Raw genomic sequence first — 18,363 nt, forward strand, 5'->3', positions numbered from 1 at the left:
TTCACCCCCAGACTCTTAATGCATCGTGTTTCCTTCTGGAGCATCAGTGAATGTTTTAACCTTTTTTAATAGTTGTGTTTGAGTCCCTCAGTTGTCCTCCATGTGAAAAAATGGATCTCAAAATCATTCAGTCACTGTTGTAAAGGGTTCAAATATGCAAAAGATGCTGGAAAAATGAAGAATTTTTGGGACCAGAGCTCAGTTTAACTGCTCAGAACAAACAAGAACAACCATCACAAAACAAAAAACAGTCATGCATCATCCAGGTAATCCCACACAGTATTGAGATTCACATTTTCACAGATTCTGCAAGTGGTTCCACATACTTTTTCTTGCATCTATATATACTTTTTATGTAAAAAATTATAATGGAAAATATATTTAATTTTGTATATTGAAAAATGTATATATTCCATCTAATTCTGTTCTGTGATTTATGTCCCTTGTAGGTTAAATGATTGTAATTTAACATACAAAAGCTGTTCAGCTCTGGCTGCAGTTCTTGCATCAGATACCAATCTGAAAGAGCTGAACATGAACAATAATAATCTGCAGGATTCAGGAGTGAAGCTGCTCTGCACTGGATTGAAGAATTTAAATTGTAAATCGGAGATACTACGGTAAGTTGATCCACAGGAGTCACATGATGAGAGGGAGGTGCGATGACTGACAGGACGATGCTGGAGGCAAAAACGCAAGAGAACTTTTGTTAATTTGGTAACTTTTGTTGTTTTTCTTTGTTTTATTATTATTGTTTTTCATTAAAAAATAATAATAATGAACTACAAACTGAGCATTTGTTTTGAAATCCAAAGATCTTTTATTTATTTGTTGCAGCACTGGTATATCATATCATTAGTTGTTGTTTTTTTTCATGAAGAATAATATTGAATTGATATTAAGCATTTGTTTTGTTCCAAGAAAAGTGGAGATCTAATGTTAAAGATCAAAATGTGCTCGGTGCACAAGATGGTGCCTGTGAGCTTCGGTGATGCGAGTGTGTGCATGTTTACTTGAGCTCTGTCACAGACACGTCAGGTTCCACCTCACTCCCTTACCCACGCACTCAATCACCAGCCTACTAATCACCGCCACCTGAAGATCATCAACACCATCATCACCACCAGCACTTAAGCTCCACACTCACACACACTCACTGTCCGGTCTCGTTTGCACTACAGCCATTTGTATGCTTACCTCAAGGACTCTAAACGCTATAGTTACCTGCCTCCATCGTCTCCATCGTCTCCATCGTCTCCATCGTCTCCATCGTCTCCATCGTCTCCTTCGTCTCCATCGTCTCCAACGTTCCTCGTGTACCTACCTGCCTGTGTGTGTGAGTGTTCCTGTCATCCGTCTCCAGCATCTCCTTCCATCACCATCTGCAACACAACTAAAGGACAGTATTACTTCTCATTCTTCTCCAAGACCATCATACTCACCATTCACTTACCTGTTGCTCTGCTGATCACCTCAAGATGTTTATTGACATTTGCATTTACTGTAAGAAGAAACTTATATATGAAATTTCGCTAGATGAATGTTTTTTTTTTTTAATTTAAGAGAAGATGTCTATCAGAGATATGTCTAACTTTCAATGCATTTGTACAAAGAACAAAATAAAATTCACTTTAAGGATATATGTTGTTCAGGTTTGACTGATTAACCAGCTGAATGTTTTCATTCCTGTTCTAGACTCTCTAACTGCAGTGTAACAGAAGAAGGTTATAAAGCTCTGGCTTCAGCTCTGAGATCAAACCCTTCACACCTGATAGAGCTGGATCTCACAGGAAATGATCCTGGACAGTCAGGAGTGAAGGAGCTCAGTGATTTACTACAGGATCCAAACTGTCAACTGAAGACACTGAGGTGAGACGGGATGAAATAATTAACAAAATTAGTTATATGCAGGCTAAATAGTCATAACATATATATTTAGTTATAAAACAAGCTGGTCAATTTGTTGCATCAAAATGTCAAGATCAGATCAGATGCTGCAGGTTCTGACATGATGATGATAATCGTCAACAGTTTAGTTGTGATACAAGCTACAGGTCAAATAGACTTTATGGGTCAGTATATGTGCTATTCTGGATTATGGTATACCTTGACAATTAACATGCTCAATTGTGTTTTTGTGCACATTTTCATTGAAAATTCTATTTAACCTTTCAGTCATATTGTTTTCTGAACACAATTGTTTTCCATCAAGCCCAGATTCACTGTATCTCTACAGCAGGTCTATGAGTCTCCAGATGTTCACAAACATGCAGTTTCACAAACCAGATTTCTCTGCTGATGTTTCTCACTCCTCCTGCTTAAAAACCAGAAAGATCTTGAGGCCTTAATTTCACACTCTGTATTCATACTGAAAATCATGATCTAGTGAGCTTTTGCCCTTCTGCTCTGTGGGACGTTTCTGTTCTTATGAGTTTGTTTTAGGACTGAGTGTCACTCTAGTTTCTTTTAAATAACTCTATTAGACTTCGTTTTCAAGTATTTATATATTTATGTGTGTATTTTAAATGTTGAAAGAAAAGTGTTTCATCTAAATAACTAACTAGAGCTGGTATTTTGAACAATAATTACACATCTTATCTTATCAGTCATGTTTGTACTGCAACAGACATTTAGTTGAGAACTGAATTGACTCTTCTGCAGGTTTTTGAGTGCTGCTGCAGATGAAGCCTGTCAGTATGTGGAGAGAGTTGTGGGTAAAAACCCGTTACTCCAGAGAGAGCTGAATCTGAGTGAACATAAACTAGGAGACACACGAGTGAATCAGATCGCTGCTCTACTGCAGGATAAACACTGTCGACTCAACACACTGACGTGAGTATTGTTCATTTATTTAAAATATTACATTACTTTTAATTGTAATGTTACTGTAGCTGATAATATTTCCTCATGTATTTGAGTCAGAGCAGTTTTTTCATAGCCATAATAATTTACCAATCAGAACATGACACATGAACAGGGGGAGCACATGGCAAGATCACATGAGGAGCAAGACTGTGAGAATTATATAAAATAAAAGACATGAAAACATAAACTAAACAAAACCCAGAACAGACGTGACACTGCATCACGGTGCAGCACTAAAGCAAATGAACCTTTTCCAAAACTTCTTTGATTGTATTCTGCTTCAGAAAATACTTTATTCCTTAATCTGTTAATGTTAGTTTATACTATTATTCATTTTTCATGTTTGTTCACAGTGGATTAACTAATGTTGTTGTTAACAGAAATCCTTTGTATTTAAAACTATATTAGTAAATGTTGAAACTTACATTAAAGTTATTAAATGCTGTATTAGTATTGTTCATCATTGGTTCATCATTTTAACTAATGTAGTTAATGTTAACAAATGAAAGATTATTGTAAAATGTTAGCGAGTCGACATTGTGTCTGAAAACAACCGACATAAACACATTTGTCCCAGTGATCAAACCAAGAGTGACATTGACACGAAAGTACCTTAAAGATGATATGAAATTAATGTGTAAACTAACATAGATTGATTATTTCAGCCTTTGTATTGTTACAATGTCGGTAGTATATTTAAAGGTGCCCTAGATTCAAAAATTGAATTTACCTCGGCATAGTTAAATAACAAGAGTTCAGTACATGGAAAAGACATACAGTGAGTCTCAAACTCCATTGTTTTCTCCTTCTTATATAAATCTCATTTGTTTAAAAGACCTCTGAAGAACAGCCGAATCTCAACATAACACCGACTGTTACGTAACAGTCAGGGTGTACGCCCCCAATATTTGCATATGCCAGCCCATGATCGAGGCATTACACAAGGGCAGCCAGTATTAACGTCTGGATGTGCACAGCTAAATCAACAGACTAGGTAAGCAAGCAAGAACAATAGCGAAAAATGGCAGATGGAGTAATAATAACTGACATGATTCATGATAACATGATATTTTTTGTGATATTTGTAAATTGTCTTTCTAAATGTTTCGTTAGCATGTTGCTAATGTACTGTTAAATGTGGTTAAAGTACCATCGTTTCTTACTGTATTCACGGAGACAAGAGCCGTCGCTATTTTCATTTTTAAACACTTGCAGTCTGTATAATTCATAAATACAACTTCATTCTTTATAAATCTCTCCAACAGTGTAGCATTAGCCGTTAGCCACGGAGCATAGCCTCAAACTCATTCAGAATCAATGTAAACATCAAAATAAACACTGTACTTGCGCGATTAGACATGCTGCATGACGAACACTTTGTAAAGATCCATTTTGAGGGTTATATTAGCTGTTTGAACTTTTTTTATGTTGTTTAAGGCAAGCGCGAGCTCTTGGGGCGTGGAGCACGAGAATTAAAGGGCCACACACCCTGAATCGGCTCATTTCTAATTATGCCCCAAAATAGGCAGTTAAAAAAATGAATTTAAAAAAATCTGTGGGGTATTTTGAGCTGAAACTTCACAGACACATTCAGGGGACACCTTAGACTTATATTACATCTTTTAAAAAAAAGTTCTAGGGCACCTTTAAATGAACAATGTGTCGTCTTTCTCCATGTTACCTGCACCTGGATATCCCTGTTTATTTGTCAGTAAAAGTCTGCTGGATGAAGCTAAACATGTTAGTTGATCATCATAGATCTGAGTCATTTTTTCTTTCTGTCTTCAGTCTGAGTGAATGCAGTATTACAGAGGAACAGTGTGTCATCCTGACTTCAGCTCTGAAATCAAACCCGTCACACCTGAGAGAGCTGAACCTGAGCAGGAATGAACTAGGAGACTCTGGAGTGAAAAACCTCAGTGATCTACTGATGAACCCACAATTCAAGCTGGAGAAACTACAGTTAGTATCATTATACTGTACAGCAGTTACAGTGTGATTGAAGTTTATTTATTTTAAGACAGCAGAGCTTATGTTTCATTCTTTATAGCAGTGCACTTTCTGGGTTTTCCCTATTGGTCACTTTTTTATTTATTTATTTATTTTAAATCTAGTTAGCAACTGTTGAATTTCCAGCATTTGATATGATGTACTGATTGTGTACTTGAAAAAATCTGTCTTTTCAACAGAGAATAAAGAATAGAGAGATCAAATAAATAGTTAAAATGAAAGAGAAGAAACAGTATCTTCAGCACACAGAACTAGTGTAACTGGGTTTCAAAACAGACTATTGGAAACTAAATGCTGCTGAAGCTCTTCAATAAGATGATCATCATAGATGTGAACTATTGTTATTTCTCTGTCTTCAGTCTGAGTGAATGCAGTATTACAGAGAAACAGTGTGTCATCTTGACTTCAGCTCTGAAATCAAACCCGTCACACCTGAGAGAGCTGGACCTGAGCTGGAATGAACTAGGAAACACAGGAGTGAAGCACTTATGTGACGTACTGAAGGATTCACACTGTAAACTGGAGAGATTGAGGTCAGTAACATTCTTCACATACAAGAATCAAAATGCTTAAAATCACTTTAACAGTTTAAACTAAAACACTTTATACTCAATATCTCACAATGAGTCTGAGTTCACATTATATTTGTGCAACATTTTCATCTTAGTATTTTGAGATCTGATGAAATAAAGATGAAGATCTCTCTTCCTCTGTCTGTTTTATTTGCTTGAAGATGATGGTTTTTATTAAATAAATAAAGAGTTTCCTTCAGTCTTATTTTCTACTCTCTCTCTCTCTCTCTCTCTCTCTCTCTCTCTCTCTCTCTCTCTCCGCTAATGTAGGTTAAGCCGCTGTGATCTGACAGATGAAGGTTGTTCTGCTCTGACTTCAGCTCTGAAATCAAACCCGTCACACCTGAGAGAGCTGAACCTGAGCGGGAATAAACTAGGAGACTCTGGAGTGAAAAACCTCAGTGATCTACTGATGAACCCACAATTCAAGCTGGAGAAACTAGAGTTAGTATCATTATACTGTATTTAACGTTTAATTTATTTTAAGACAACAGGGCACAAGTCACATCATTTGTAGCGCTGCTTCTCCATCTGAAGAAAGATTCAGAAATGGTATTAGTTAACAGGTTTGTATGTTTATCAGTAAAATGAACATTAAACTTTGAAGCATTTTAAACTTTGTAGCTGTAAAATAGTTTCATATGCTGGAATCTGACAAATCTTTGCAGTGAAACAAGACAGAAGTGAGAACAGACTAAAAAACAGTGTAACAAATTGTCATGAATGGCTGGTTGTAATGAAGGTCATGATGATGGAGAATACAATAACACTGTATTTAATCACAAATCTAACATGTAGGAGAGATAAAACACAACCACTTCAACATAAACGACAGAACAATGAACAGACAGAACTAAGAGTTTAAATACACAGACAGAGTAATGAAGGTAAAACAGAGCAGCTGCAGGAACTAATTAACAACCAAGAACACTAACTAGGGAACACACAGACAGCAACACCATGATAATAAAACACAACAAAACTGTTACACTAATAGATTATTCTGAAATGAATACTACAATGTGTATTTAGAGATTGTAAATTACACTCTAAAATTACTTAATTATCATGTAGAACTTTATTGTACTGTCCTTTTCTGCATGTACATACCATATATTTATTGTAGTAATTTACAATAAAATAACAGCACAATTTACTTGCCTCAAACAACTCAGTATGCATTAGTATTATAATTATTGTTTTTGTTGATCCATTTTAATATGTGAACTATATTATTGAAATAAACACATTTAGCGTCGTCAGGCTTTTGTTTGTGCTTAATGGATAAAACAACGGAATTGCGCACTCAAGTTTATGGCTGCTGTAAATTTGACCTGCCACAAGATGGCACTGTTTGACACTTTTGATGCTTTGAAACCAGAAACCTTTCCTGAAACATTTAGAGAAAAGCTTCAAATATTTAAGAGGCTTCATTTCTCCATCCCTACTCAATAGTTTTAGGCCCTTTTGCAAATGTTTCAGTCGAATTTAGCTGTTTTAGAAAGCGTTTACTCATTTTGAGCCTGTTTTTAAACATTAACTATCTGTAACAACATTTCCCTTTCAAGGGAACTCGCGTTGCGTCGAGATATTGACGCTTTGGGAACGCAACGCGTGATGTCGTCATGAAGCACATGTGAAATCCGTCCAATGGTGTGACGAGACATCAGAGGCGGGTGACGTCACGACCAGGAAACTATAAAGCACACTCAAACAAAGCAGCGCTAGCTTCTGTGTCTTCAGTAGCGCTTTATGTGACTCGTTTGTCTTATTTGGTGTTGTTTGTGACTCTCTATATATCTATATTATGGCGAATCAGCAGTTCAGACCGTGTGTTCATCCCTGCCCACGTTTTATTACGAGTGGGGACACACATGGTCTTTGTGTTGCTTGTTTGGGAGCGGAGCATGCACGGTCAGCACTCGAGGGTGCTGGCTGTGAGCATTGTGAGCTGCTTCCTTTACGGACGCTCCGCTCCCGCCTGGCACTCTTTGAGGAGGGCGCTCAGGCTCGCGGTTCGGGTCCCGCTGTTGCCGAGGCACAGCGTCGATCTAGATCTTGGGGATCGCAAATGGATTTATCAGAGGGGTTTGAGACGGGCGCTGCCTTATCTCAGCCTTTACCTGATAGATCCAGTGCCTTTTCTCAGTGTTTGGAAGCACGCCCTGCGGTTCCTTCCACACTGGATCAGGCACCGGTGCTCGAAGCGTACAGCTCTGAGGAGTTGGATGTGGAGAGCATCGATGCAGCGGAGAGTGTGGACTCGCCATCCCACTCTCCGGCTTATGAGGAGTTGGTGGAGGTTGTTACTCGCGCTGTTGCTAGATTAAATCTTGACTGGCCAGCAGAAAGGCAGGACGTTCGTCCCAAAAGCAAATTAGATGAACGCTTCCTGCCCTCGCGAGCACAGCCTCCGCGTCGGGGTCTCCCGTTTTTTCCAGATCTCCACACCGAGGTGTCGAGATCTTGGAAGAAACCAGCCTCGTATCGTGTGCATAGTGCTCAGACCACGCACTATGCATCGATAACGGGGCTTAAAGAGCACGGTTATGGGGCAATGCCTAAAGTGGAGGAGACGCTCGCGAGCTATCTTTCTCCACAATCAGCATCGTCCCTAAAGGCCCCGACGCTGCCCACTAAACCAGTCAGAGTCACATCTGGTTTGGTGGGCAAAGCTTATACAGCTTCTGGTCAGGCGGCAGCATGTCTTCACACCATGGGCGTGCTGCAAGCCTACCAGGCTGAATTATTGGGGGATATTGATGAGAACGGGGGAATTTCGCCCGACGTAGTCGATGAGCTACGTCGGGCTGCAGATTTATCTCTCCGTGCCACCAAAGAAACGGCCAAATCTGTGGGCCGCGCTATGGCAGCTCTAGTGGCCACGGAGAGACACCTATGGCTGAATCTTAGTTCCATCAAGGATAAAGATAAAAACTTCCTTCTGGACGCCCCGCTTGCGCCCCCTGGCCTTTTCGGCGACGCCGTCAACACTGTCGTCGAGAGGTTTCAGGAAGCTAATAAGCAAGCGGCAGCGTTCCAAAAGCTCCTCCCCCGTAGATCTCATATCCCCGGGGCTGCTCAGCAACACCAGCAGCCCCAAACATCAAAAGCCAGCTCCTCACAGCAACACCGTGCCACTCAAAAACAGAGCGTCACTACCCGCGCTCCTCCTCAAAGATACGGGGGGTCGGGTGGTCGTGCTCAGCCGCAGCCTTCAAGGGGTAGGACAGATCTGAGGAATGTCATTATCGCCAAGAAGGCTGCGGCGAAGAAGTCCTGACGCCACGAGTATCAGGACTCTGAGGGCAGCCCCCTCTGGAGGGAAATGGTGTACACCTCCTCTTACGGTGCCCAGTTCCCTTCAGTGCCCTCAGGGGGCCGTTCTGCTAACCCTGCCACCTCGTGTGTTTCAGGGCGCAGTGGTTCCCAGCGAGCATTTATCCATGTGTCCGCCCGGAAACGCAGCGGCACTGGGGTGCTCGCTCCCTCTGAGGAGGGTCTCAGAACAGTCAATTCTGGTGCCCCCTGCCGGTGCGCCGCTTCAGGGCACCGAATTGATTGTTCAAATTACACCAGAGGCCAGTCTCGAGAGACTGGTTCCCTTAGTAGAATATCTGACAGCGTGGAAACTACTGCCAAATATTTCTCAATGGGTCCTGCGTACAATCGAAAGAGGTTATGCCATTCAGTTCGGGTCTCGCCCGCCCAGGTTTATGGGGGTCCTTCCCACAGTAGTGGGTCCCGAGCAGGCTCTGGTTATGGAGCAGGAAGTAAAGACTCTCTTGGAAAAGGGGGCCATAGAATATGTACTCCCAGCCAACAGAGAGAGCGGCTTTTACAGCCGGTACTTCATAGTTCCAAAAAAGGATGGGGGGTTGCGTCCCATTTTGGATCTGCGTCTGCTGAACCAGTCAGTGATGAAGCTCAAATTCAAAATGTTGACTTTACGACAAATCATGTCACAAATCGGGTCCGAGGACTGGTTTGTCACGATCGATCTCAAAGACGCGTACTTCCACATCTCCATCCTTCCACATTACTGGAAGTTCCTAAGGTTCGCTTTTGGGGGCAAAGCTTACCAGTATCGGGTTCTTCCGTTCGGCCTAGCACTTTCACCCCGCACTTTCACCAAATGTATGGATGCAGCCCTGGCACCTCTTCGTCTTCAGGGAATTCGCATCCTCAACTATATCGACGATTGGCTAATATTAGCGCAATCACAGCAGTTAGCGATTCGGCATCGAGATGTCGTCCTCGCTCACATGGGAAAGTTGGGGCTCAGGTTAAATGCCAAAAAGAGTGTGCTTTCTCCGGCTCAGAGGACCACTTTTTTGGGCGTGGTTTGGGACTCAGTAACGATGCAGGCGCGTCTTTCGCCTGCTCGTATAGAATCGATCCTTTGTACCGTAAACCGAATGAAGCTAGGCCAGTCACTCACTGTGAAACAGTTTCAGAGACTATTGGGGCTGATGGCAGCAGCGTCCAACGTGATTCCATTTGGCCTGCTGTACATGAGACCCCTACAGTGGTGGCTCAGAACCAGGGGGTTCTCTCCGAGGGGGAATCCTTTTCGCATGATCAAGGTCACGCGGCGATGCTTACGTGCCCTCGACATGTGGAAGAAACCCTGGTTTCTATCCCAAGGCCCGGTGTTGGGAGCTCCTTGTCGTCGCAAGATGCTAACGACAGATGCTTCCCTCACGGGTTGGGGAGCGATCCTAGATGGACGCTCAACTCAGGGTCTGTGGAGCAGACATCACCTCTCCTGGCACATCAACTGCCTGGAGATGATGGCTGTTTTTCTGGCTCTCAAGAATTTTCTCCCAGACCTCAGGGGCCACCATGTTCTTGTCCGGTCAGACAACACATCGGTGGTTGCCTACATAAATCATCAGGGGGGTTTGCGTTCTCGCCAGCTTTACAAACTGGCTCACCAAATTCTCCTGTGGTCCCAAGGGAAATTGTTGTCACTTCGTGCAGCCTATATTCCGGGGGTCCAGAATATCGGAGCAGATGTCCTGTCGAGGCAGGGGCTGAGGCCGGGGGAATGGAGGCTCCATCCCCAGGTGGTGGAACAAATTTGGGGGGTATTTGGAAAGGCTCAGGTGGACTTGTTTGCGTCTCGGGAGACGTCTCACTGTCCGCTCTGGTTCTCCCTCACGCATCCAGCTCCTCTAGGGCTGGATGCCATGGTACAGATGTGGCCGAGGCTTCGTCTGTACGCTTTTCCCCCGATCGCTCTGCTCCCGGGAGTCCTGGAAAGAGTTCGCCAGGACCAGGTCCGGCTCATCTTGATAGCCCCTTGTTGGCCGGGCAGAGTATGGTTCTCAGACCTAATATCCCTTCTCGATGGCTCTCCTTGGAAGATTCCGATCAGAAGGGATCTCCTGTCTCAGGCGGGGGGCTCAATATTTCACCCTCGCCCAGAACTTTGGAGCCTGTGGGCTTGGCCTCTGAGGGGGCTCAGCTCATAGACTCTGGTCTTTCAGCCGAGGTTGTTAGTACCATTCTTCATTCTAGGGCTCCCTCCACGAGGAAGTTATATGCGTTGAAATGGAAGCTTTTCACTGCTTGGTGTACTGTTCGTCAGTTGGACCCAGTTATCTGTCCTGTTGGTTCAGTTCTCGATTTTTTGCAGGAGAAGTTCTCTGCAGGGTTATCTCCCTCCACCCTTAAAGTTTATGTGGCGGCCATTGCGGCTTACCATGTACCTTTGGCTGGGGTATCCCTGGGGAGGGACCCTCTGATCACCCGCTTCCTTCGTGGCACTCTGAGGCTGAGGCCTGCGGTACGCTCGAGGGTTCCAGCGTGGGATTTGGCCGTGGTGCTCCAGGGCCTTTCCCTAGCTCCCTTTGAGCCTATTGAGGAGGTGCCAATTAAGTTTGTCACTTTAAAAACTCTTTTCCTCCTCGCTATTTCTTCTCTCAAGAGAATTGGGGATTTGCAAGCTCTTTCGGTGTCTCCGTCGTGCTTGGAATTTGCACCTGGTATGGTTAAAGCTTTCCTTTATCCCAGACCTGGGTACGTCCCTAAGGTCCCCACTAATGTGGCTAGACCCATTGTACTGCAAGCCTTCTGTCCTCCCCCTTTTAGGGATTCAGACCAGGAACGCTTCAATCTGCTTTGTCCTGTTCGGGCATTAGACACTTATGTACACAGAACTGTCCTGGGGCGTAAATCAGAGCAGTTGTTCGTATGTTTTGGGTCCCCTAGTGTTGGGGCCCCGGCGTCTAAGCAGAGAATGAGTAAGTGGGTAGTTGAGGCTATCTCACTTGCGTATGAGTCGGCCGGGCTTCCTTCCCCTTTGGCAGTCCGGGCCCACTCCACTAGGAGTATGGCGGCTTCTAAGGCTCTGCTTTCAGGAGTATCCTTACAAGACGTTTGTGATGCGGCAGGCTGGTCCTCACCACATACATTCGTCAGGTTTTATGACCTTGACCTTGGCTCCACTCCTGGGGCCAGGGTTCTGTCTAGTGCTGACGAGTCACATTAGACAGGCATTGGTCAATATGGCTGCGTGGGTATATACGTTCCCAAAGCGTCAATATCTCGACGCAACGCGAGTTCCCTTGAAAGGGAACGTCTCGGTTACTTATGTAACCTTAGTTCCCTGAAGAGGGAACGAGACGTTGCGTCGCCCTGCCATACTTCCTGCATGCTTGTCAGCGACTACTTCAGACTCTTGAAGCTAGCGCTGCTTTGTTTGAGTGTGCTTTATAGTTTCCTGGTCGTGACGTCACCCGCCTCTGACGTCTCGTCACACCATTGGACGGATTTCACATGTGCTTCATGACGACATCACGCGTTGCGTTCCCAAAGCGTCAATATCTCGACGCAACGCCTCGTTCCCTCTTCAGGGAACTAAGGTTACATAAGTAACCGAGACGTTTTCATGTGTGGAAAAAAACGACGAAACTAAACTAGCCAATCAGATTTCTTTTCACCCAGACCACCAATGGACGCACATACACATACACACATTTGACTTTACAACACACAAAGGCACACCTTTATTTATTCTCATTCTCTCTTGCTCTCTTAATATGTCATGAGTGTACGCAGATGAATTTTAATTATCAATTTAAAAGTTATGTAAAAAAATAAAAACGGCATTAATTAGCACCCTCTCATGGTACGCACAGTGCGTACAGCCGTAGGCTACAGCTGCAGGCGCCACTGGTAATTACAATAACTGAGTAATAATAATTAGGTACTAGTCCTGAACTCCTACACCTAATCTTAACCCATGTACTTACCTTATATTACAGTATTTTCTTGGTAAGTACACAGTAACATTGAGAGTGCACATACTGTAAAATAAAGTGTTACCAATAATCGATTCATGTGTAAGATTTTCTTGCATTAAAAATGTAAAAATAAATCTTTTGAATGTTAATTTTTCTATTGTTTCTATATTGATCCTATATTAATCTAGAGTGATAAATTCACTTATTTTTGGGAGTGAGGACGGATCCAGACTTGGATTGTAACTAGTATCCTCAAATGCTCCTGTCTTGGTTTGTTCATTTATATCATTAAGTTTCCATGTTTTTGCTGGTTTATTAGTGACTGTATGACATTTATTCATGATTCATTTAACTCACACATGAACTGAACATGGATTTGAGTCATTTTCTATTTTCTGTCTTCAGTCTGAGTTACTGCAGTATTACAGAGGAACAGTGTGTCATCCTGACTTCAGCTCTGAAATCAAACCCGTCACACCTGAGAGAGCTGGACCTGAGCGGGAATGAACTAGGAGACTCTGGAGCGAAAAACCTCAGTGATCTACTGATGAACCCACAATTCAAGCTGGAGAAACTACAGTTAGTATCATTATACTGTATTCATGATTAGTTTATTTTAACACAACAGGGCACAAGTCACATCATTTGTAGCGCTGCATCTCCATCTGAAGAAAGATTCAGAAATGGTATTAGTTAACTTGCCTGGCAAGGCCAGACTGATATATATTCTACAAGAAATATCTGTCTGGTCAGTCTGCCATCCGTCACGATTCGAGTCAACTCCAAAACGTATAGACGAATCAGATTCGTTTATTTCAGTGACGCAAACAGCGTCACTCTAGTGTGGCAAAAGTCCCTTCAATATCGAGCAGAGCAGACTATGTCTCTTAATGCAGCTTCTTTTTAGCCTTTTTAAGTGAAAACATGTAGAATCTCAGTATTGATCGGGTGACTGTATGTTTTAAACAGTTTATTGAACAGCTTGATGGCCTGATACGATGTCACACGCACACACAATTGGCAATAACACCACGTATTCTCAAATTCTTACTGCAACAACGACCCAAGTCATTAACGTCGCTTTCTCTAGCGCTAGCCATGTTAAACTACTCTCCGTGCTTGCCAAAAAACTATTGTGCTTGCCCGGGGCCGTTTATTTACTTTTCGCTGTTGACTCTCTTGTCGCGTTGCTAACGTCATATCCGCCCTTCTCTGATTGGTTTACTCCGCTTCCTGTCTGCTCGGATCTGCTCCGCCCTAGAAATCAAATTGATTCACTGGCCGACCAGACTCATCCGCTGGTACAGTGGTGAGGCTGGATTTTCCAGGCAATTAGTTAACAGGTTTGTATGTGTATCAGTAAAAAGAGCATTAAACTTTAAAGCATTTTAAACTTTGTGGCTGTAAAATAGTTTCAAATGCTTGAATCTGACAAATCTTTGCTGTGAAACAAGACAGAAGTGAGAACAGACTAAAAAACAGTGTAATAAATTGTCATGAATGGCTGGTTGTAATGAAGCTCATGATGATGGAGAATACAATAACACTGTCTTTAATCACAAATCTAACATGTAGGAGAGATAAAACACAACCACTTCAACATAAACGACAGAACAATGAACAGACAGAACTAAGAGTTTAAATACACAGACAGAGTAATCAAGGTAAAACTGAACAGCTGCAGGAACTAATTAACAACCAAGAACACTAACTAGGGAACACACAGACAGCAACACCATGATAGTAAAACACAACAAAACTGTTACACAAATACATTATTCTGAAATGTTACATTTATACTGGACTAATGGTACTTTTCACTAAATCTTTTATTAAGCAAAATGTGTATTTAGAGATTGTAAATTACACTAAAATGAATTAATTATCATGTAGAACTTTATTTTACTGTCCTGTTCTGCATGCCCCCCCCCCCCCATGTAACTGCACTCTGATGTACTTGATGCTTCGTGAATTTTTTGTTTTGTTTTGTTTTTTACATTGTCTCTAAACAGCTTGGTCCTGAAATGTGCATATTGTTTTCAGAGAAACGAAGCCTCGCATTTTTTCCAGTCAAGTGAAACTTCACTTTGCGTGTCAGAATGTTTGAACGCAGACCATATGGAAGTTCAAGTCTATTTACTAGACATTTTAAATGTATAGCTACAGGCTTGTATTACATCGTCATATGTTCTGTCATATAAACAGTATTTACAATAAAATAACAGCACAATTTACTTGCCTCAAACAACTCAGTATGCATTAGTATTATAATTATTGTTTTTGTTGATCCATTTTAATGTTAACTATATTATTGAAATAAACACATTTAACGTCGTCAGGCTTTTGTTTGTGCTTAAAGCTGCTGTCCGCGATTTTTGGCCCTCTAGCGGTTAATAAACAGAACTGCACGCGTCTTGCGGAGGAACATTGTAGCCGGAGCTACTTTTCTCCATGTATGTCTATGGCGAGTCATGCAGTTACTGTGATACTCTGCGGCGAGTCCTACCAGTCTGGTCTGAAATAGTCAGAATATAAACACTGATTATAAGTGTACCATAATGATTCAGGATAAGACAAAAACACGGTTTGGAAAATGGATTCATGTTGTATATTCTCATTATATCATTTTTGTAAATTTTTAACACAAAAAAAGTTGCGGACTGCAGCTTTAAAGCTGCAGTAGGTAACTTTTGTAAAAATGTATTTTTTACATATTTGTTAAACCTGTCATTATGTCCTGACAGTAGAATATGAGACAGATAATCTGTGAAAAAATCAAGCTGCTCTGGCTCCTCCCAGTGGTCCTATTGCCATTTGCAGAAATACACCGCTTCCGGTAAGAAACAACCAATCAGAGCCAGGAGGAGTGTCTTAGCAGTGTCAATCAAGCTCGTGTGCGTGTTGATCACACCCCTCTCATGCACAGCGTGTACAGTCGTTCAAATTCAAGATTACCGGTGTGCCGCAGCTTTGCTTATGCCAGACAAACAATGCAAACTGCCAATTCCTCGAGTGGCACCTGCTCATAAAATAAAGACGGGTAAATGGAAAAAGACAGATGACTATGATAAAAAAGCCAAAAAGAAAGAATTAGATAGAGCCTGAAATAAAACGAGGGTAAATATATGAGAGTGGCTTTTCCGAGGTGGAGGGAGCCACGTGTCCTGAAAGGATTAAAAACCGATGCAGAGTTAGCCACATTTCTGCTTGACAAGAAAGTATCCCTGCTTGATTTGTTTTATTTTTTTAAGAACTACACAACTAAGATAATTTTAAAACAGGCCTGACAAATTATGTATGGCATGGTTTCTCTTCTCCCCGTCCGCTGACTCCTCGAAGTCGCTGTGGGTGTGAATTCCTCGTCGGAGCCCATTGGCTCAGTGTCAAAACTCTAGCCCCATAACATACAAATAAAATGTCACGCACTGTGCAAAGCAACTATTGAAACCTACTAATTCACTGGCTTGTCATATTGCTGAAATAATGTACTAGCAAACCTTATTTAGCATTACATATCGATAGAATAATTACTTGCATACTGTAACGTTAGTTACCGTTATATTATCTTACTAGCTATTTATTACTCATAGAAATAGTGCAACGTCATATAGTTACATTACATGTATTGCAAAATACGTAATGTTTTGAGGACCAAGTTTGTAGTCAAAGTATGGGCAGGCCATAGTCAATGTAAATCATATTGTTGATGTTTCGTCCATACCAGTGAATGTGCCATAACTGTTTATCCGCCGTCATCGGTGGCCCTGCTTGCTTACTAGCCTGCGCGTTCACGGCAGGCTCCGTTGTGATGGGGGAGGAGCTGTGGAGGGAGGGCTGTAGCGCAGCATAGAGCAAGGGGGAGTGGCCTGTGAGTTGTGCTTGTTCAAATTTTCAGGCTAAGTCAACGTTTTCTAAAAACTCCCTACTGCAGCTTTAATTAATGGATAAAACAACGGAATTGCGCACTCAAGTGTATGGCTGCTGTAAATTTTACCTGCCACAAGATGGCGCTGTTTGATGCTTTGAAACCAGAAACCTGTCCTGAAACATTTAAAGAAAAGCTTCAAATATTCAAGAGGCTTCATTTCTCCATCCCTACTCAATAGTTTTAGGCCATTTTGCAAATGTTTCAGTCGAATTTAGCTGTTTTAGAAAGCGTTTACTCATTTTGAGCCTGTTTTTAAACATTAACTATCTGTAACGTCATTTTTCATGTGTGGAAAAAAACGACGAAACTAAACTAGCCAATCAGATTTCTTTTCACCCAGACCACCAATGGACGCACATACACATACACACATTTGACTTTACAACACACAAACGCACACCTTTATTTATTCTCATTCTCTCTTGCTGTCTTAATATGTCATGAGTGTACGCAGATGGATTTTAATAATCAATTTAAAAATTATGTAAAAAATAAAAACGGCATTAATTAGCGCCCTCTCATGGTACGCACAGTGCGTACAGCCGTACAGCTGCAGGCGCCACTGGTAATTACAATAACTGGGTATTAATAATTAGGTACTACTTCAAAAGATAAAACAGCGAAATTCCTAATATTACTTCCAATATTTCCAAATTATGTTCATTTTCATAGAGCGGGCCAATATCGTGACGTTTATTTAAAATCAATCGAGAGAAGCAGATATCGTTATCGTGATAAAATACGATTAATCGTGCAGCCCTAATTTAATTTAATTTGACTTGACATTTGATATTCAACAGTATCCTTGACATTTATTCAACAGTGCTTTTGATCTGCCTGCATTGACACTATTCTTTAAAAGGAAAAATTGTATACCAATTATCAATGTAAAGCTGCTTTGACACAATCTGCATTGTAGAAAGCGCTATATAAATAAGGGTGACTTGATTTGACTACTAGTCCTGAACTCCTACACCTAATCTTAACCCATGTACTTACCTTATATTACAGTATTTTCTTTGTAAGTTCACAGTAACATTGAGAGTGCACATACTGTAAAATAAAGTGTTACCAATAATCAATTCATATATAAGATTTTCTTGCATTGAAAATGTAAAAATAAACCATTTGAATGTTAATTTTTCTATTGTTTCTATATTGATCCTATATTAATCTAGAGTGATAAATTCACTTATTTTCTATCATTAAGTTTCCATGTTTTTGCTGGTTTATTAGTGACTGTATGACATTTATTCATGATTCATTTAACTCACACATGAACTGAACATGGATTTGAGTCATTTTCTCTTTCTGTCTTCAGTCTGAGTGGATGCAGTATTACAGAGACACAGTGTGTCATCCTGACTTCAGCTCTGAAATCAAACCCGTCACACCTGAGAGAGCTGGACCTGAGCGGGAATGAACTAGGAGACTCTGGAGTGAAAAACCTCAGTGATCTACTGATGAACCCACAATTCAAGCTGGAGAAACTAGAGTTAGTATCATTATACTGTATTTACCGTTTACTTTAGTCACATAATTTGTCACATAATGTCACATAATTTGTAGCGCTGCATCTCCATCTGAAGAAAGATTCAGAAATGGTTTTAGTTAAGGGGTTTGTATCAGTAAAATGAACATTAAACTTTAAAGCATTTTAAATTTTGTGGCTATAAAATAGTTTCATATGCTGGAATCTGATAAATCTTTGCTGTGAAACAAGACAGAAGTGAGAACA

At 41.4% G+C, this 18,363-nt stretch overlaps 1 protein-coding gene across 3 annotated transcripts in view; it reads left to right on the forward strand.

Moving 5' to 3' along the window:
• Window positions 1-18,363, forward strand: part of LOC137003287 (protein NLRC3-like) — a 40,339-nt gene that overhangs the window by 12,675 nt on the left and 9,301 nt on the right. For all 3 annotated transcript variants that reach the window (XM_067363387.1, XM_067363389.1, XM_067363388.1), the window contains 8 exons: window positions 450-620; window positions 1,696-1,869; window positions 2,662-2,832; window positions 4,654-4,827; window positions 5,235-5,408; window positions 5,718-5,891; window positions 13,103-13,276; window positions 17,947-18,120. In XM_067363387.1, the coding sequence (XP_067219488.1) occupies window positions 450-620; window positions 1,696-1,869; window positions 2,662-2,832; window positions 4,654-4,827; window positions 5,235-5,408; window positions 5,718-5,891; window positions 13,103-13,276; window positions 17,947-18,120 (1,386 nt within the window). The remainder of the gene's footprint in view (window positions 1-449; window positions 621-1,695; window positions 1,870-2,661; window positions 2,833-4,653; window positions 4,828-5,234; window positions 5,409-5,717; window positions 5,892-13,102; window positions 13,277-17,946; window positions 18,121-18,363) is intronic.

The sequence above is a fragment of the Chanodichthys erythropterus genome, chromosome 16 (assembly GCF_024489055.1).
Source record: "Chanodichthys erythropterus isolate Z2021 chromosome 16, ASM2448905v1, whole genome shotgun sequence".
NCBI classification, from domain to species: domain Eukaryota; kingdom Metazoa; phylum Chordata; class Actinopteri; order Cypriniformes; family Xenocyprididae; genus Chanodichthys; species Chanodichthys erythropterus.